The 20,872-nt window shown below is 42.4% G+C and overlaps 3 protein-coding genes across 4 annotated transcripts; 1 reads left to right on the top strand and 2 right to left on the bottom strand.

The window, feature by feature from the left end:
* Positions 1 to 1,723: 1,723 nt before the first annotated feature.
* LOC134180856 (uncharacterized) lies at positions 1,724 to 3,231 on the bottom strand. Its single transcript, XM_062648040.1, has 3 exons — positions 3,183 to 3,231; positions 2,372 to 2,632; positions 1,724 to 2,301 (listed from the first exon to the last, which is right to left on the bottom strand). The coding sequence occupies exons 1-3, from the start codon at positions 3,229 to 3,231 to the stop codon at positions 1,724 to 1,726; spliced, it is 888 nt and encodes a 295-aa protein (XP_062504024.1).
* Positions 3,232 to 3,735: 504 nt separating this feature from the next.
* On the top strand, positions 3,736 to 5,070 carry LOC134181310 (uncharacterized). Its single transcript, XM_062648561.1, has one exon. It carries the CDS (start codon positions 3,736 to 3,738, stop codon positions 4,861 to 4,863), a length of 1,128 nt encoding a protein of 375 aa, XP_062504545.1. The 3' UTR covers positions 4,864 to 5,070.
* Positions 5,071 to 10,815: 5,745 nt separating this feature from the next.
* On the bottom strand, positions 10,816 to 20,854 carry LOC134181214 (crk-like protein). Of its 2 annotated transcripts, none has more exons than XM_062648447.1 (7): positions 20,708 to 20,854; positions 20,533 to 20,652; positions 17,625 to 17,766; positions 12,731 to 13,078; positions 12,482 to 12,616; positions 11,870 to 12,034; positions 10,816 to 11,200 (listed from the first exon to the last, which is right to left on the bottom strand). In XM_062648447.1, the coding sequence occupies exons 1-7, from the start codon at positions 20,731 to 20,733 to the stop codon at positions 11,066 to 11,068; spliced, it is 1,071 nt and encodes a 356-aa protein (XP_062504431.1). In that variant the 5' UTR covers positions 20,734 to 20,854; the 3' UTR covers positions 10,816 to 11,065. The 2 variants fall into 2 exon arrangements, with proteins under 2 accessions (XP_062504431.1, XP_062504430.1); XM_062648446.1 differs by having other exon boundaries at positions 11,870 to 12,037; positions 20,708 to 20,851.
* Positions 20,855 to 20,872: the final 18 nt, after the last annotated feature.

Below are 20,872 nucleotides of genomic sequence, written 5' to 3'. Positions count from 1 at the left end.
TTCATTTGGAGACCATCAAGATTGCCTAGCATGTCATCAATGCAACCTGCAGCACTAGCACCAGTCAGCTATCCTCACAGTTACTGCGCCACACCGCAACAACAGCACTACCATCACCACCACCACCAACAGCAGCAACACGATCACGAGCAGCAGCGGCAGCAGCCCCAGCCACACCAACTTATACAGAACCAGCACAAGCAACCAAACAATACCCCTTCACAAACATTAGAAGAACAACACCCAGACCCTAAACAATCTGCAAAGAGAAGAAAGATCGATAACCAAAAAGAAACTGATTCTTTACTTGACATATGGTCAAGCAGCAAAATCCACGATCAACTACGGAGGCCAGGGTTGAAGAAGCCCATTTGGGATAAGATTCAAGATGACATGACAAAACTGGGTTTGACCAGAACAGAAGATCAGTGCACGCAAAAATGAAATCTCTAGAAAGAATGTACAAAGAAATCAAGACAAAACTAAATCGTTCAGGAGAAGAGAATGATAATTCTTTTCCATATTATGACATTATTGACAATGTAATGGGCACAAATTCCACTATTTCACCACATTTTATCATTGACAGTGGTGCTCGAGATGGTCTGGATCTAGATGATAAGGATAAATTCCTACTAGTAGACGACAACGTTTGAGCAACCTCACCTGTTCAAGCAAGTAGCCCTTGCAATGACGTACAGATTCTTGATGATAGCTCTGATGATAGCATTAGTTTGAGTGTTGCCAAAGAAAAAGAAACAGCCAATAGAAGACAAACAGATCAGGAAAAAGGAAGAGAAAATGTCCAAGAGCTGCTGCCGTTTTTGAAGACATTACAATCACCATTGAAACAAGTTTGTCTTTTATGGAAGAAAGATTTGCTGCAATGATGGAACGGCAACTGGAGAGAGAGGAAAGGCTACTGCAAAGAAGGCTTGAAGCAGATCAAGCACAGAGCACAAAACAACAAGAACTCTTTCTTGAGGCTGTAAGAGTTTTGAAAGACCAGTAACTTTCTTGTTTATTACTAGTTTATACCATTGCAACATATGCATGCACTTGAGTAATTAGGAGTTCTAATTTGTGTTTTTATTAATTTAATAATAGATTTGGGATTGCTTAAACTTCTACTAAAACTTTAGTACTGTAGTATAACTGCATGCAAGACCTATAAGGTCAAGTTTTAATATCATTTTCACTATCTACCTTGTTGGGTTTTCTTAGCTTATTACTGTCAACTGATTTCACTGCACGTACTGTAATAGAGCTTCTCTTGTGTCATCAGCATTACTATTGCCTTGTGGATTATGACTATAATTGTCATCCTTATCGTCATCATCATCATTATCATCATCATCATCATCATCATCATCATCATCATCATCATCATCATCATCATCATCATCATCATCATCATCATCATTACCATCATCATCATCATCATCATCATTGCCATTGCCATCTTAACAGTGAATGAGCCAGTCATCATCCGCCTCGAGCATCATGATGTGCAATACAGTAGTTGTGAAGAATGCAAGAAGCAGTAACAACATGGCAAAAGTTGTGCAAGGTAGTGTCTTGTTGCTTATGCAGAATCCTGAAGCGACCCTTAAGAAGACCAAATGCCCGCTCCACAACCATCCTTGTACTGCTCTGTACTGCTCAGTTTAAAATTGAATTTTCGTTTATTACGCTCTCCTGTTTGAGGATATGGTTTCATAAGTCATGGAAGTAGAGGATAAGCTGGATCTCCAATGACAAGAACTGATACCATTACTCCATTGATGTTTACAGGTTGACCATCAGCAAAGCATGTCCTAAAACGCTCAGCTTTCTGATACAACTTACTATTGCACAATACCCTGGCATCATGGACTCTTCCAGGCCATCCAACAGAGATATCAGTAAAGTACCGGAAAGAGTCAACTACAGCTTGTAGAATAACCGAATGAAAATGATTTCGATTGCAGCACTTGTCCGAATAGTCAGAAGGACATTTCATTGCAATATGTGTGCCATCGATCGCACCCCCAACTTGGAGAAATCCCTGCTGTTGCTGAAACTTAACAATTACACTTGCCAGTCGGTTTCCGCTGGGTAAGCGAACATAAAGTTTCAACAACTGGCGCACAATAGCTCTGCATACTTGATTCTTTATTGTACAAGCAGTTGAACGACCAATCCCAAACAGGCGAGAAACTGTACGGAATTCAGAATTCCCCACCAACCTCCAGAGACAGACAGCGACACGTTTGCTTACCGACACAGGGTCACGAAATCGAGTGTGTTGCGACGAGAAATCTAGAATGAAAGTCAGCACACAGGCGCGTGAAAGTAGTCTTTGACATACAGAAGTTAGCTTTCCACTCACGTTCACTCCAGTTCCTACAGACTACGTTTGTCCACCATGTCTCTGTCCTGGCTTTGACCCACACGGTACGTTGAACAAAATGACGGCGATGTAGAGCCACAAAACCCCTAAGTAATGTCAAAGTAAGGCGACAAAGGAAGACGACATGCGTGTGGTAGGACAGCAACAGCAGCCTGAATCTGCGGATGCGACCGCTCCTCTCACGAAAGAAATCTGCAAGTCGTGCTGTGGATGTGATTTGGTCAATGAACAACCGCCACACTAACACAAAGTAGAGCAATTTTCTTTGATGCAATTCTGTGATACGCAATATGGATAAACTGGAATGCTTTGAAAAGCTGTAACCCAAGCTAAACACAACTCTAATCCCGCTCTAACCCTACTTTTCAGCAGGGTGAGGCTAGCCCTGCTCTAACCCACATTCCTGTGTAAACTCACCGGATGTATTCTAATTGATTATGCTAAGCAGTCGCAAACCCAGTTCTAAACGATAGTGTGAACACAACCTATGTCGCTCCATGAGTTCGTTGTAGCTTGTAGATATTGGCTGGGTTTGCCTTTGTTTTCTTTCCCACAAAAAAAAAACACTAGGTGTTTTTGCGGTCAGCCACTAGACCCATATAAAGATCAGCTTGTTGGATGTGGTCATGGTCCACACCGTTTCAATCGTCATAACGCTTTGGTGTAAGACTATTTGCCAACAACTTTTTTATTGATTCAAAACAAGATGTAAAAGAACAGAGAAGCTCGAGTGAAACCATGCAAATACCGGCACTTGATGTTTTCTATCCAAATTTCTTGAATGAACGACCTGGATACTTTGGCATCACAGTAAGAAACACGCTGTAACCATCAGACATCCCTCGAGTTGCTGAAACATCAGAATCGTGGCAGAGGCGGCCGAGATGGACAATGATGATCGTCACGACGCAAGAGTGACTTCTGTCGGGGCGAAGGGTTACCCATTGATAGTGGAAACGCGTGGACTTTGGTCGCCAGATAGTTTAGAAACGTTCAAATCAATAGCTCCGAAATGTGCTCTGCTCGATGCTCCTTTTTGAAAGACTTTCGAGAACTTGTTATAGCAGATTTCTATAAAATTATGGATTTTTATCGCTAGAATGATTTCCAGCCGCATGCTTGCAGAAACGGATGATGTTTTGAGTTGGGACTTCCTGTATGTGAGTAAATTTGACTGCAATATAGAGACGAAAATTTGTGGAGGTACGTACTTCTACGTCCCCCGCTTTTGTCGCCTCTATACAATAAAATGCTGAGAAAGAACCAACACTAGGCATTGACACTTACATGCATTGACAGTAGCTTGCACGCGGTTTCATTGTTTAATTTTGTTTTTAGAGAACATGTTAGATGTCGTGGTGGTGACGGCCGTTTCTATTGAACTCCAGGCTGTTAGGAAAGTTTTGGTAAAAGCTGGTTGCACGTCCTTTCCTAATTTTCAGATACGGGATAGTTCAGACGAAGTTTTGGTGGGCGGTGTGGCTTCCAAGCTGCAGTTGCAGAAGTCGACCTTTAATGTGGGCGTGTTTTGTCTTCTACAAATGGGACATGAAGGAGCCACGGATTTCTTGCAAGCAATAAAATATGGCGTAGAGTCTAAGCAAGTGTCAGAAAGTGGATTATTAGTCATGATTGGCATGTGTGCAGGAAACCCTGACAGCAAAGTGAAGTTTGGAACCATCATGACACCGCAATCGATTGCAAATGAAACTGGTGTTGGTTCAAAGCTTGATGCAAAGACAGGCAAATTCGAGACTTCAGTTGCTGATGCTAAAGTTAGTCACAGGATCTGTGCAGCAGTTCAAGCGGCTTCACCAGAATTCTGTGGATATGATTGGCTTGACAAGTATCTGCCGGATGAAGTAAAGAATACTCCTTCACCACCGTTTCTTCAAGATGCCATTCTTGCTGCATTGAATGTCCATCCCAACGAAATGAATGTGGCCGAGGTGCATAGAAAACTCTTCAGTGCGTATGAAAATTGGCCAGAAAATATTATCACCAAAGAAGTAGTGAAGGAAGCTCTTGGCATTCTTAAACGTGAGTACGTCACAGAAGACGACAAGAAGTTTTCAATTAATGAGAAAGGTAGAAAATGCATCAAGGACATCGAATCTGATTCTGATTTTCCACGAAGTGATTCTCAAGATCTGAAGGTCAACAAGAATCCTATGATATCAGGTGCTTTCGTTCGCGTTGGCATGACTGATAAGCAATGGAAAGAGCTGAAAGATCAGGCTGCTAAGAGAAAAGCGAGTGGATTTGATATGGAAGGATACGGGTATTTGTCCTATGCAGAAAAGCATCTGAGCATGTTGACCACATGGTTTGTCAAGGTTGTCACAAACTTCGCTACCAAGAAGTCCAAAATGGATTATTATCAAGATTATGGGGCCTGTCTTGCTGCTGCATTTTTCTTACACGTACTAGAGAAAACTCCATATCTCGCAGGAGTCGCTGCCAGGAAATAGACATGAAATTCGTTTACAGTATTTTATGAAACTCTTGCATGGGACATGCCATAGGTTTGAGGCTTTGTTGTTGTGATCGATGTACGCGTCACATGCATGCAGTAGCATGTCTGTTCGCATTTGCTGTACTTGTTGTATACTGTGAGTAATGGTACTGCTGTGAGTGTATACATGCAGAGCTGCAATTATACTTTCTGTAGTTGTAAACTTTTTCATTTTGGATTGTATTGCTGGACGAAATACAGACTATATACACTTTTCCTTTGCGGTTTGATTTGCCTAATTATATTACCTAGAAGACTGATTTGATCCGATTCAAGTCCTTACATGATATCAGACCATATCGTACATGCATGGCTGCCTACCTACATTTAAATTAATCTCTTTCTTACCGTGCACTAAAAAAGAACTAGATAACAATTAGAAATATGAAACTAGGCTAGTGTTATATCTGACTGCTCTATAATTGCAGCCCCAGCAATGCATGCGCGCTACATGCATAAATCCGTAAATACCCCCACACACTTTGATCATTTCTATTGTATGATCCAATTACCCATTACTTCCTGTTTGCATGACGTCATCGATCCATGATAGAAATGATAGAAACCTTTCTTCGTTGCTTTGCTCATTTGGGTGAAATTGGCGCTTGCAAAAAAATTATATATTTGTCAATTAGGTAAGTCGTCTAACTAATTTTTAATTTTTAGTTTCTCCCCCTGCATACTTGACCACGTCCTTCCAGAAAAATTGCAACTGTAGCAACTATCGCGAATGCTGTTGCAACTTGAAGTGATTTGGTATTTGATAGCTTTTTACATATGCCAGTAAGCTGTGTTTGTACTCTACGACCAATATGTAAGTCTATACGGCTACAAGAAACTCTGCTGCTGCATGGTATCTCGTTTGCGATATCAGAGACCGCCCGGTACATTATATGAAGTATTGCTATGATTAGCTAACTGAACTTATTTGTACTTTTTGTGGATTGACCCATGGAGTAAGTGGGATCATTTATTGCAGCTAGAAATTAATTAATAAGTTAATTGGCGATCAAAGCGAGCCTCTTTCTTGTCATGTCCATTGAGGTTGAGATATATTATTGCTGAGCGTAGCGAGGCTTCTAATCCGAGTCTCACAACAGAAAGGGGCGTGGTCCTATATGGCTTTCCATCGAGCTCTTGGTACATATGTCACATAATGTGTGTGTGTGTGTGTGTGTGTGTGTGTGTGTGTGTGTGTGTGTGTGTGTGTGTGTGTGTGTGTGTGTGTGTGTGTGTGTGTGTGTGTGTGTGTGTGTGTGTTATGTGTGTGTGTGTGTGTGTGTGTGTGTGTGTGTGTGTGTGTGTGTGTGTGTGTGTGTGTGTGTGTGTGTGTGTGTGTGTGTGTGTGTGTGTACACAACTCTCAATTTCTCCTCCCCACGACAAAGTTTCATGATAGGACCTACCTTAATAACACTTTATACCCCGAAAATTAGATGCAGTGAACTTCCGCTCTGTTTCCGGCGTAGACCCCAATAACATCTGACTTATTCGTAAAGCAAGAAACATTATAATACGTACTCCAACATATCTACTAACATATTTTGCAGTAGAATGACACGTTTCGCAAACAATCTGCATCTACCTTGTATGCCGGTTTTGACGATAAACGATAGCGAAGCCAAACGTCACACTAACTAACAAGCACACACTCTTCGAAACATCAAACGCATTATAATGTACCTGAACTATACTTTCTAGACTTTCTTTTTATCGTAATGATCTGTAGACCGCGCTTAATCACCCAACATCACGTCATCATTTTGGATGCTAGATCTATCGGTTTGACATGCAGTTGTCTCGTTATGTTTCCAACTTGGACGATAATCTTAAGATTGTGTCCAACCGACGATGACATAACGGAACATTGTGACAAAATGAATAACCGCATATCATGCAATTGCGTTCTAGCTAGAAAGACAGTTATGGAAAGTGTGCATACTGTAGACATTAATGCACATTTTATTCTGTATCCATTCTCAATGTTAACTCAACATGTCGCCTCGTGATAAAGGGCAGTGGAGAGACTCGCAGGTTGAGGGCCGGGCATCTCAGTACGAACTACAAGTCTATTGTTTGCTTCAGAGTATCTATGTACGGCTCTGGTGTGCTTACAAACATAAAGATTGTGCTCAAAGTTGAGAGTGAACGAGCCCACTAGCTTCCCTGGATATGTCGCCCCTGCTATAAATATCGTTATGAGATAAAACGATGAAGACATTCCACTGACAGACTATGTTCTGTAGCTTTAGGCACACACTATATCGCTCACTCGTTATAAAATTATAAAAACCCTATTTACAATTATTGTGATTTAGACCTTACAGGTTTTGAGATCAGCGACAATGTCTCTGAAGCTTTGAGATCACCTGCTGCCTTGGAAGCGGACGAGGAAGAGGACAGGCTACCTGATAGCCTGTCATCATTGCAAGTAGAATAGGAGTTAGCAACGTAATCGATGCACATCCGGGTAAGTAAACAACATCACAGGTTTCAGCTGCGGTCGTTATGAGATGATGGATACATACTGGTGTGAAGTGCGTTGCATGAGTTGAAGTACGTACGTTGAATTCACGTTGACACAAGGTTTGACTTCACTGTACAGTATACTGTAACGCATACGACTGCAATCACAATCACTACACATGATGATCAAGAGGCGAGTCTATTATAGTCATCAACAGTCTGACCTCTCCTAGCCATTTACAGCACATTCAGTCCTGCACGAGAGTCTTCCTTACCTTCCCGCTTTTCAAATACGGCTCTCCTTTTCTTTTGCGAAGGTTCCAGAGTGCTGCAACCTTGAAGTGTGGAGGAAGGTAGATGGAAAATGGTGGCCTCAATTTCGATCTTCTACAACCCAGGACAAGCTCTTGAATAGACCTGGCTGTATGTATCTCAAAGCAGTCACGCTAAAAGTGGCTACTGCAGACTCCTGTCCATTCAGTAGGACGCTTTGTACTCAGTAGCAGTCGCCTGGACTATACAAACGTCTCTGCAATTGTTTACCGCATTTTGCGATTCCCACCCTTTGCTAGCCTGGGGATCTTCGGAAATCGAAACAGGATTGCGTATGACTTGCGCGAATTGGTGCATCCTACAGCCACGCAACACCAAACCATTCTTTCACAACAGATTCCTTTGTCTACAATACACGCTACGGTGGAGTCCCTCTCTAACATCACACTACACAACGCCCGTTATAACGCGTTACCGGAAGTTAAAGAACAGGAAGCAACTGTGAACTGCTATATCTCAGCGAAGACTTAACATAAAAATCTAAAATTATTTTTCCTGTCATGTATGCAACTAGAACTATCAATTTACAACATAAAAGAATTCTTGATTTTTGCGTTGCAGTTACCCTTTAATTTAACAATTGTTTACATAAACATACAAGTATACCCCAGCACCTCGTTTAGGTGAGTTGAAAATGAGAGACAAAGTCATGTGTAGGTCGCTAAACACAACAATGCAAGCACATGTTTCTACGGCTGGCCGAGAAAGGACAGACAGTCATAATCAAATGGAAGTAAATCAGTTTCATGGCCAGGAAATCTGACTGACTGACTGACTTACATTGTTTTGTCGCAGATTTGCCTAATCTCTGTTCGCTATGTTACTAGAAAATCAGTAATCAGGAAAGTTCTGCATGGCTCCGCCTACTACAAGCTGCAATAACGATATGTTCACATCAGAACAGGGATAACAATAAGCGCATGCTATGCACTCCTGAGTTAGTTACAGGGTCGTTTCAGTGGAGTCAATCATCATTTCCGGTAAAAAAATTACTGTAACTCTAGCTCTGGCCTCCACACTCGAGACTGCTTTCTGCACTCTCATCTCCCATCATGTGCAGAAAGCAGTCCCAAGAAGAGGGCCTGGTACAAGTTGTCTTCACATGAGTGCATAAATTCCTTCGAAATCAGGGTATGCACATATGCGGAACCGACTTTGTTTAGAATCTCGCGCTGATAACGTTGCGTGCAACAGACAGGAAACCGTTTCGTGCATCAGTACTGGATGAAGCCACTAGATCTTGACAAGGTCAAGTAATCCAACTAGCCGATTTGAGACCTTGTTTTTGTGGCAGTCTTTATAGTGTTTGCTTACCAAGAACGACTGCATAAGAAGTTGCAGCTTATTTTTTAAATTTCTATCTGTAAAACAGACGGTCTTCCACGCAGATCTGCCAGCGCTGTGCTCAATGTGCATTCAAACTGCAGCAGAATAGAGGGTGCAGGCACATGATAGAAGGACTGGTATCTCAGTCATAAAATGCAGACAAAGAACAAAACAGCAGACACATCACCCCTGGTAGTGCCTGAATCTAAAGAGTAGCACTCTAGCTACGCTCACACTGGCTACTATATCTTCATGTGTACAGCCACTGAGAAAGACAAGTCACAACAGAACATGGAAGCTGTTTCCCTGTCATTGTGCACTAGACTGTCAGCTCAAAATTCTGAACATCGGTTCCGCATGTGTGCACACAAAGCATGATTTCGAGGTATTATTTGCGCATGCTAAAACATCATGTACCAGACACTCTTCCCCCTAGTACGCCAGAAGACCTGGGTACGAGGCTACGACAAGCGCATGCACCTAAGGCTAATAAATATTAATTAAAAGAAAGGCAAACAGAGCACAAAATACAATCTATGACTAATAGAAATGCATGCCACAGCCACTATTACAACCAAACAAACAGTTTCATACTTGCATTATCGATAGTCTTGTTGTGTAGACAGCCTTTGATGTTGATATTGAAATCTGCTATCTAAAGACCGGTTTTGGTTCTAAACGCTTTACCAAAGACCTGATCCAAGACCTTCCATCAGATATCACTCACTCTGGACGGTCAGTTTGGACGTCATACAGCAAGCAGCATCAAGTATGTTCGCATCCATCCAGCACAGTCTCATTTAGTCTTCATTGTGACACAGTGCACACAGTGCACTACATACAACGTCGATCGTGCCTGCATGAAATCGAAGCCTGTCGACGGCAACGTTCCCACGGCTGCGTTTAACTGCTGCTGTAGACATGCAGATATCACAACAAGCATTGCTGCAATGACTATAGCTGTAGTCTTGAGTTGTTCTTTACAAAACAAGAGAAACAAATTGAGATAGGATTGCAATGTGTGCATACCAATCTGATCTTTAGTGAAGCGTTTAAAAATTCAAATCCGGTCTTCAGATAGCCGATTTTTGGTTACGCGGCACACAGCGATACCAAAGGCTGTTCACCAGACACATTTTCGTCGGAAGTATAGTATGACGGGAGGGCGCCTGGCTACTCGAGACTACAGCTGTAGATGATTTCACTTATCCTAAACATCAAACTACGTCCAGAGCAAAGAGATAGAGTTCCGATTGTTCAGTGCGTACGTTGGAAACGTGCTGAGTATATTCTATATCCCAGGAGGACCCGAATCCACTCGCACGTGAATTTCGAATTCTCTGAACGGCGCATGGGATCTCCACCAAATTTAATTAAACTGCTCATTCCTGACAAGAACCTGCGAGTGACTTTCCAATTTCTGCTGCCCAGATGTACATTTCTGAACGGGAATAATCTAACCTGCCGGTGCGGAGAACGGGCCAGTAAGCTAGTACTATATATAGCTTGACAAAATCAGGCAAACTTTTACTATTCTATGAAACAGTAAAATTATTTAATATTCACTCTGTTTGATAAATCATCCAAAGTATCATGGAACACGGGAACGTTGTAGTTTGCATCTTTCGGTGAGCACAAATGACTAAGAATAAACCTAATAATTAATCTATCAAAAGCAGATACCTTGCATACAGTAATATCCATCCCATGCAAAAGCCAAGTGTCCCATTATCAACAAACGATGATAGAACTTAACTATGAACAGTCACAATGTTGACTCGTCATCCAACACAACACAATAGAGCAGACATGTTTCTCAGAAACTGTACATTCCAATAAAGACGCCCTACACTCCTCCATAGCGCGCGTCAGTACTGAGGTAGGACACAAACAACATACACTGCCTTCAGCTCTGCAAATAAGCCCGAGCCAATAAACCATCCATCCCCGCCGAAACACACCTGAAACTAGCTAATTAGCTACCAGGGAGATCATGCAAAAGAATTTGAAAAATGTGACATATATGCTAGATGGTTAGCTGTGTTCGCCACCTCTATCAGCTTCTATTACTTCAACATGTGTGAAGGGAAAATGGCCACTCCTGCCATTCAGTTCACCTTCCCATAGGCCATTTTCATTCTGTTTCGTCACCAAAATCACATCTCCCAACTGAAAGGAACAAACATGTTACGAACGTTATAAATGACCGAAGTGATGCAGACTGTGTTCATCTGTCTCACTGAGTGGTGTGGTGGTGGTGGTGGTGGTGGTGTGTGTGTGTGTGTGTGTGTGTGTGTGTGTGTGTGTGTGTGTGTGTGTGTGTGTGTGTGGCTCAACGGGTTAGAGTGCATTTGGAGAATAAAAACATCCGGGACCTTGCAGGGTTGCAAGTTCAAGTCACAGAAATGGCAAGCTATGGCATGATTTTCCTTGGGCAAGAAACTTACACACAATTACCTCTCTTGACTCAGGAGTATAAATGAGTACCTGGTCTTTGACTGAGGTGGCAAAGGCCTCCGACAGCGACAAAGTCCATCAGCCACTGAAGTCCGGGTGAGACTACAGGTGCCCACACCACAGTTGGCATTGCAGTAGGTGCTCCTGCGAGAACCTACCCAGGCTCCAGGAGATTGCTTAGCACAGACCATAGCTCCTACTTAGTGCACAGGAACCCCGCCATCTGGTTAGGAGGCATTACCATTTAACGGCAGTTCCTTATCCATTTGCCGTGTGTGTGTGTGTGTGTGTGTGTGTGTGTGTGTGTGTGTGTGTGTGTGTGCATGTGTGTTCATCTGTCTGTCTGTCTGTCAAAGTGTTTGATTTCTGGCATTATGTTACCTTGAACGACAATGCTGTATTGTCATATGCATTAGCCACTCTGTCCATTATTGCTTTAGCTCGAACAGGTGGACTGGTAATACCAGAAAACGGTGGTGATCTGGAGTGCTGGCTGTGAGGTCGTCCGTGGTGATGCATGACTGATTCTGTTCTCGTTGGAACTTTCTTCTAACATGAAATAAGTCCATGAAATAACAATGCACAATATACCTACAATAGTCTAATCCCTATTATAGATTACATAATTATCTAAAGGTATTGTGTGTGTGTGTGTGTGTGTGTGTGTGTGTGTGTGTGTGTGTGTGTGTGTGTGTGTGTGTGTGTTGGGCGGAATCCAAAGAACAGCTCAATGTATCAGGAGAGGCATCTCTCCAATACAAGACTAATGTATCAAGCGATGCATCTCTCTAATACAAGACTAATGTATCAAGAGATGCAGCTCCCCAATACAAAAATAACGTATCAAGCGATGCATCTCTCCAATACAAGACTAATGTATCAAGAGATGCATCTCTCTAATACAAAAATAACGTATCAAAAGACGCATCTCTCCAATAGAATAGCCAAATGCATTCACTGAATGGAACGATTCATTCAACTGTAGCCTCTTACCTCTACTAATTTAATGTACGGTACAGGAATGAGACCTTCCCTCCCATCGCTGTGTCTAGCAAACCACCATCCATCCTCTTCCTTCCTCAATATATACATAATGTCTCCTTTCTGAAATGGCAAGTCTTCTGCATCCTACAACATGTAAAATATTGATAGATAACACAAACACACAACACAGCACATGCTAGCTGCAGAAACCATCCTATGTGTAACTGTCTTCAATAAGACAACATGCAAATGACTCACCCCAGACTCAAACTTGTATAATCCTTCAACCATCTCTAATGCCTGCTCTTGCAACACAGGACCTGCCTGCTGAGGTGGTTGCAATGGCATCTGCCCACCCATGGAGGGAGCCACAGGTTGCATAAACGGTGCATGTACCTGCGGCTGTTGCATGGGAGGCTGACCCATCGGATGCATCGGAGATCTCGTGTAAGCTTGTGAAGGCATCATACCAGGTTGTGAAAACATAACAGATGGCTGAGAAGATGGGTGGTCAATTGGATTGGATAAAGGGTTACTGGTTGCTGTCGGGCCTGCAATGCCAACAACAGGTACTGCAACCCCCGAAACTGGACCTTGTCTAGTAGCCTATAATGACAACACAATACTTTAAGTAAGTAGGTCGAATGCCAAGTAACTACAGTACAACTCTGTACGATAATGATACTGATACACACTCAACTGAGTTAAAAACAATAATGCCAGAGTTTACACCACAACCGCTTCTTCAATCCACACAAGAAAGTAATTTTCTAGCAAAGAAAGAGCAGATAGCCACATTCCAATTTATAAATGCAGCAAGCTAGCATGGCAGCAATTTGGCATGGCACCAACACTGGGACATCGTTGGCAAGAATTGGCCATCATGTAAGCCTGCACTGCTTAGCTTATGACATCCAAGCTTGAGGCTACAGCCAGTTCACAATATCTACGTTGGCACCAATGTAACATACCGAACGTAGCAAATGTAACAAACATTTCATTGTGAACCGGGTTATCGTTCATCATGTTACGTTACGTTAGATTACATTGGTGTTCTATTCCAATGGAACCAAACAGAACATTTGACCAATAGCCATTGCACAAGGAATCACTGCATGGTCATGGTAGCGCGTGCCAATTCGTAAATATGGAGGAAAAGCTACTGGAAGCCGTCAAAAGCTACCTTTGCTTGTGGCAAGTGACATCCCGCACATACCAAGACATTATTGCCAAGAGCAACGCTTGGAAAGAGGTGTCTGCTATCGTGACGTTACGTTGTCTACGCTGACCTACAGTAAATCGTGAAGATCACCTACGGAACGTTTGTTACGTTCCGTTCTGTTACGTTGATGCCAACATAAGTATTGTGAACAGGGCTTAATACTCGACTCTCTACTGATGCAGAAAAATCGTGATACAGTGTACATGGATCAATGATTCAGGAGACTTTGTGTACTGCATGGTGGCATACTAATGGCACCTCTCAGAGATCCAGGCCATTGTACATAACCCTCATCATGCCACCACACTAACTGTCCACCCGAGCTCCTGTCTCTTCAACAACACCAACAACGTGACCCAAACCCTCAATCGATTATTACCATGATTTATATGATCCACATGCCTGCCATTCTACAGATATTTCAATATTTTTACAACTAAAGTACGAAAAACAATAATGGCAGTGTGGAAATTGTAGCTAACATTTAGGTGGAGGCAACAAGGGACATTAAGGAAGGTACGTTACACATCACAACACAAGTGTATTCAGCTCTAAACGTTCTAAATTACTGATGTCATGCATAGTGCAGCGCTGAACTATTCATTCTCTAGGTCATATGTAACATCCATCCAAAAATTCCATGTGCCTAGAGCTCTACAGTACGTGGCAGCGTGTGAAGTCACAAATGGTCATTCTAATTGGCCATTAGGGCATAATAGCATTGCCCTGCTATACAGAAAATAGCCAATTATATGATCAAAAACAAGCTCTATATCATCGTCTTCTCCTCATCACTAGCTTTCTAATGATAGAATTAGCTGATTGAGGAGTACACTTAGCGACATTCAAGATTTTCGCACGTTGCCAACTATTGCTTTTCCAACCTTAGTGTTGCACCAATAACTGTATTTGGCCAATATACAGTGCCCCACGCATGTCTTGCAATAACTTTGGCACAGCCTACAGTGAGCATCCAAGGTAGCACGCGGATTTTAACTAGATAGAAATACTGCTGTCTGATTGGCTGAAAAAGGGCGTAAACCTTATTTGATTGATTGTTTACAATTGGCTCCGCCTTCTTTGTGTTGCTGTCACGTAGTAACGCTAGACATGCTGTGGCTAAAATGCAACAGAGAGTAGCATAGTGCGTTCAAGAACAGAAGAGGTTTCTCTTCAGAATGGATGCGCAAGTAAAAGACCAACTCATCGAATAACAAGGGTCTCCTTTTAGGAAAAACGAGAATGACGCTCCAACACTCACAAACGACGCCCAAGTAGATTCTTTTGCTGTTCTTGGGTCTTCTACTAAACTCTGACGTTGATGACTTTACGGATGAATGGTTCAAAGAGCTTTTGGATAGCTAGATGATTGCTAGTTTGGTTCGAAGATCAAATGATGTTTCTTATGTTTCGCAAGAAGTTTGGTCTTGAGATTGTAGATGCGGCAAGTCCTTGCTTTGAAAATGACTGTTTCTAAACATATCTGTACAGATTCTGCTGACTTGTATTTATTTGTGAAATACAGATGTGCTGCGGAAGCAAAGCTGTTGTTCGTGTCACAATATCTTTGAATGAAAAGCGTCTGCAAAATTGCCTACATCAGTTTTAGCAACATTACCTAGAAACATCCATGCAATGATTCGTTCCAATTCATCATTGTTCAACTGAGAAAAACCTGCATACGTAACACTCAGTTTGGGGCCCCTATCATTGAATATCTAGGAAACAGAAGCATTAATCTTAAATCTTCTCGATTCGTTTTCGCCAACCAGTATCACAAAGTTTCACGCAGGATACAAAGACTCTATGCCAAACTATGGCTCAGAAAACTTCACAAAATTGCATTACGTGAAAAACGTGATTTCCAATACAGTCACCTTCTTATGACTTAGCCTATGCCAAAACAACTGCGACTCCAGATACCCACTTACCGCACTACCAAACAACAAAGTTTCAACGCAATCTGTTGAAGTAAATTCAAATTTGGCGGTCTTGACTGAGGTCATCCCCAGATAGCAGGATATGCGTGGCGGCATTGTACCAATAATTGATATCCAAGCAACAATAGCCAATACCCCATACCGATATCTAATATTTTAAAGATAATCATTGATGGTATATATTTTACAATCCTTGCAGCATGTGAAGCTTCTGACCTCAGCCACCTCAAAATGCTACCAAATGGGAACTTCTGCTTCTTTGCTGACATGCACGCGACTCACGTGGCCCTAATGAACTGACTACACATGCGCAACGTATCAGAACGCAACTACGCAAGATTTACCGATTCTGATAAAAACCGATATGCCTACTGTATATCGGCTAATAAGCAATAACCAATTATCAGTGCATCTCCATTTACAACACTTGAGCAACAGAACCAGAACAAGCTGGTAATCTGGAGGTAGGTACAGGGCACAATATTCATAACGCTCTTGATTATACGGGCCGTCGGTATTTATCAACATTTTATAAAAACAAAAACTTCATTGTACCCAGACTCCCTCCCAACCCTGAAAACAAAATGGTCAATGCCTCCACTTTTCAATCTGTGTGATGTCACCTATATGAAATCTTACAGGTGATATGTATCTATATACAATGTCCGTCCCTCATTAGCACAATGTGTCCGTCGTCTGGAGGTCTGTCGTCTCCCACAACGCCTCAATCATCTTCTCATAGTCATTCGTGGGTCTTGGTAGGCCGAGAGACAGTGCCTTCTCTGCTGAAGAGAGACAGTTGCCGCTTTACTGCCACCTTGCAAATAAGACCCATACATGTCAAAGTCACGTCTGTCGTAGGCTCGAGAGCCCAGCCGGTCATCTCCCCCCCCCCCCCCCCCCCCCCGCGGCAGAGAAAGACCGGCTGGAGACATTCGCCACTCAAACAAACCGTCGACTCTCTATCCTCCAATCAGAGTGCCGTTCAATGTTTGTGCATCCTCGATAGGGATGCACGTCTCTATTGGCTCTTTGCTAATGTAATTTCGCTCTGTATGTAGTCTCAACACGTGCCATCCAAGTCTACGAACAACAGGTCGACTTTTTCCAGCTCTTCTCATTGTCTGTCTCTCGTTCTAAGATTGCCAGACTCAATGTTTACCACAGAGGCCAACCAAAGGCCGTACGCAAATACCACGCTTTGCAGAAGGTCTACTCGTTCAAGGTATGCAATGAACGACACCCTAAGGGACTAGAAGTTGTTTTGCATGCGCTGCCTAGTTCTCCAAGTACGAAAAGGAAGACAAAAGAGAAGACAACATGCAGGTGTAGCTCACACGCTAACAAAATGTGATATCAGACGGTAAAAGCAATTGACTACTCAGTTACAAAGCCATTAGTAGAGAGCCAATAGCGACGGGCATTGCTATCAGCAGCTATCGTAAATACACGTGCATGCACAAACACTAACCAATCGTGTAAAATCCTGATTGGAGGATAGAGAAGCAGCGGTTTCCTTCGAGTGGCGAATGTCTCCAGCCGGTCTTTCTCCGCCGCGGGGGGGGGGGGGGGGAGATGACCAGCTGGACACTCAAGTCTACATCTGTCGTCAATTATTGAGTGTTTCTCCAACTGGTCATTGTACACTATTGCTCATTGGAGTACTTGCAAAGCACCTTTCAAAGTTGTCCATAATGCCATTTTCACTTTCGGGTTAAAGAATGAAACAGCCATTTACCCCACCCCAAATTAAAAGGTAAAATCTCTTTAAATACGGATGACCTCTAAGACAGCCCTTTAGAAAACCAATAATAGAAACAGTAATCAAATACAGACCTAAAATACACTGAATAAGGTAATAAGATTGAAAAATTAGAAAGACAGTAACAGACTAATGATCAGAACAACAGACAGCAGACAGATGTACACAAGAGATAGACAATAAAGCAAAAAAGTCAGTATTTAACATACTGGAATGAATGTTTCTAACTATTTCAATCAATGTTGTCGTGTCCAGAAAATGTCTCCTATAGAAGTCGATCACTCCTGGTAATGTATCAAATGTCTGGTCTCCTATGATGTAGATTCCACCTCGTCTGTTGATTATGTAGTGACTAACCTTTCCACTCTCACTACACAGTAAACACTCAGTAACACAACGCTGGTAATGAAATACTTAATATATCAGAGACGCTAATGGTAAGTTATTGCAAAGTATGTAAGAGATCACATTTAACATTATTTACACACACACACACTCACACACACTCACACACACACACACTCACACACACACACACACACACACACACACACACACACACACACACACACACACACACACACACTTCTATTGTAAAGATAGCTCCTATGTCTCAACAGAAACTCTGTGTGCTATGCAGATTCTTTAGACTGGTCCACCTGGAACTTGGGCTGTGTCTCCACTTGTTGCTCTTTAAACATGTTTAACGTTAAATACGTTTAGACTCTAAACATGTTTAGTAGACAGCGTCTCCACTTGTCCATTTATTCCGGGCTATTAAAAGAATTATCCGGGATTTTGTTGTACCACGCGAATTCGTTTCTTGTGCACCAGACAGTCGGAGATTGTCTTCTAGTCGTCTGAAGAACGATCAGAGACACAAGTCTCTGTCTTCGCCAAAATGGCTCTCTCCTGACACTCTGCATCAGTCTATGCACTCTCTGACATTGCCTAGTTCTGTCTTCTTCCAATAGTCTCCAAAGAAAGAGAAAGAACAGCGTGAAAGAACTAACATCCATCGTTGTGGAACGTGCGTTTTTTTATATCACGTGACCATTAAACCTAAACCACTTTCATTAAACTACCTCTGAAACATGTTTAGCAAAAGTTGTTTAGGTTCAGAGTTAAACAGGTTTATCGCTAGTGGAGACACGATTATTCTTAAACATGTTTAGACTTAAACAAGTTGTAAACATGTTTAAGCCCTAGTGGAGACGTGCCCTTGGTCAGAGAGGCCTCAGGAGCACTAACTATAGCACAGCTCAACGACTAGACACCAAGGACCACACATATCTGTCTGCTGGTTTGGCCAAGACAGTAATCTTGTCCATTCATAGTCAAAGACCAGGTACTCACTTATGTAGTACTGACTACTCAAATGTAAATGCAGGTAACCTCCCATATCCCACAAACCAAGCAAAAACATATTACCCCCAAATCCCAGATATTCTAACAACTGAGAGCGTGTTGGAACTGTTGGAACTGACAGAACTAGAATAAATCAAACAAAGAAATCTGCTTTGTGAACTGGAACTGCTAACCAAAACAATGTCAATGTCTACTACAGCTTCATCAGCTACCGATCCATCGACTGCCAGAGCAACTTCAGCTAACAGTGCTTCTTGCTGCAACCGATCTTGTGATAGACACCAATCTTCCTCAAACAGAGAGATAGAGTGTATGGAAATATCAGTACAGTTGTCTGCAAATAGTGCACCATTACTTTTCCGGGATTTTCAGAAAAGAGACGTGCTACATGTAGCCTCAAACTTCCAGACCATAGAGCACACTGTCAGTTCTAGCAGTTCCAGATCTAAATTGAATGTGAGTTCTAGCAGTTCCCCAGAACTACCGGAACTGCAAATTGAACACGCCCCGAGACATTACAAAATACAATTCGTACCCTATGTACACCAAACAACCTTAGTACACCACATCCTACAATGGAGGCTCAGTAACTGGTCCACACAGCCAACTAGTCAGCAACCACGTGAAGAATCCTCATAACACAAACACAAATGCCCACACGAGACACCAACAGTTCAGTGGCAAATCCAGGAAGGGCTCTTACCCTCCTGTGGCATTGCCTGTTACCGCCCATGCTTAAATAATCACTAAATGCCATTGCACAAGTGCTTGGATCTGATCAGTGTTCAACACATTCACAGAAAAGACATCATTGGAAACCATAGAAACACCACCAGATGCATGAAAACAATTAGTAGTATAAGTTAGGCCAGGCAAATTTGATTCACAGTTTATTGTCCACGAGGACATGCGGGTGGGCGGTCAATAATATGTTTGAAGTTACAGTAAACTGTCTGTCTAACACTAGACCTCTGAATGGTTTGCTATCAAGTTTGACACATACTAGTAGTGATAGAATCCGTTTTCTTATATTTTTTAGTGTCTAAACAAGTACTTGTTGATTCTGTCAAAAGAAGCACAATCATGACAATGAGGATAAAATATTTCAGAGCTTTTGGGCAGAGTCAGTTCAGTTGAGCTCCCACAATGAATACAGATAGGTCCATCTGATCCATATAGACAGTGTAATAATAACTAATAAAACTTATTTCATTTTCCCAGAATATGATGGGCACGGTGATGATAAACTGTGAATCAAGTTTGCCTGGCTTTATCAAACTTAGCAAAACAAAAGTCGGTATGACCTGTAGAGACTACTGTACTACAGCGTGAGGATGTCAAGATGGCAATTAGTGGAGGCCATGCCCTACCACTCCCTTCTCACACCATTCTTATAAATTCCGTGAATAGTAACAGTTCATAGATCTAAATTAGAGTACATCACGCAGACTACCTCCTAATCAACTTACATGTCACACAAAATTTTCAAACATCGACATATACACACCTACAACTAAAGACGCTAATTACAGTAACCTACTCTTGTATTACAAGTCGAAAATTTCAACATCAACGCGACAAACCACGTCGTCTACTCTAACCCATTGCGTGACGTCCAAAACCCACCCGTTACCATGACATCCGAGACCCGCCCGCTTAGCTACACGTCACTACATATTCTTCTCATTATCATTTAGCCCTCATTCTTTGCTGAAGACCCGCAATAAGCGCTACGGGTCATTGTATGTTAGAAACAAGTTGTTCCTACCTCACAGACAGCACGAAATCACCAGGACACGAAGTCGAGTCCCGGACAAGAAAAAGGCCCGGACGTCTGCCTCTCAGAATGCTTTCTGTGGTCCCGCGGTCGATTCTTCCGTGGTACCACCTAGTGGAATCTCAGTTAGTGAATGAGTCAAAACGCCGGTAATGGATTCACTCACGGGAAGTCTGCTAGTGGATGCGTCATAGCCGAGCTGCCTGCAAAAGAGATACAAAGCCGTTAGGACGTGAAAGATGTCGAGAACGTCTGTTCCGTAGAAAACGTTCGCCTATTGCGTCCTCTTGTTCCACTGCCAGGCACCACCTATTGCGCATGCGAGAAGCGT

Source organism: Corticium candelabrum, chromosome 6, assembly GCF_963422355.1.
Source record: "Corticium candelabrum chromosome 6, ooCorCand1.1, whole genome shotgun sequence".
Lineage (NCBI taxonomy): Eukaryota > Metazoa > Porifera > Homoscleromorpha > Homosclerophorida > Plakinidae > Corticium > Corticium candelabrum.
The sequence above is the reverse complement of the archived record's forward strand: the minus strand, read 5'-3'. Positions and strand labels throughout refer to the sequence as shown.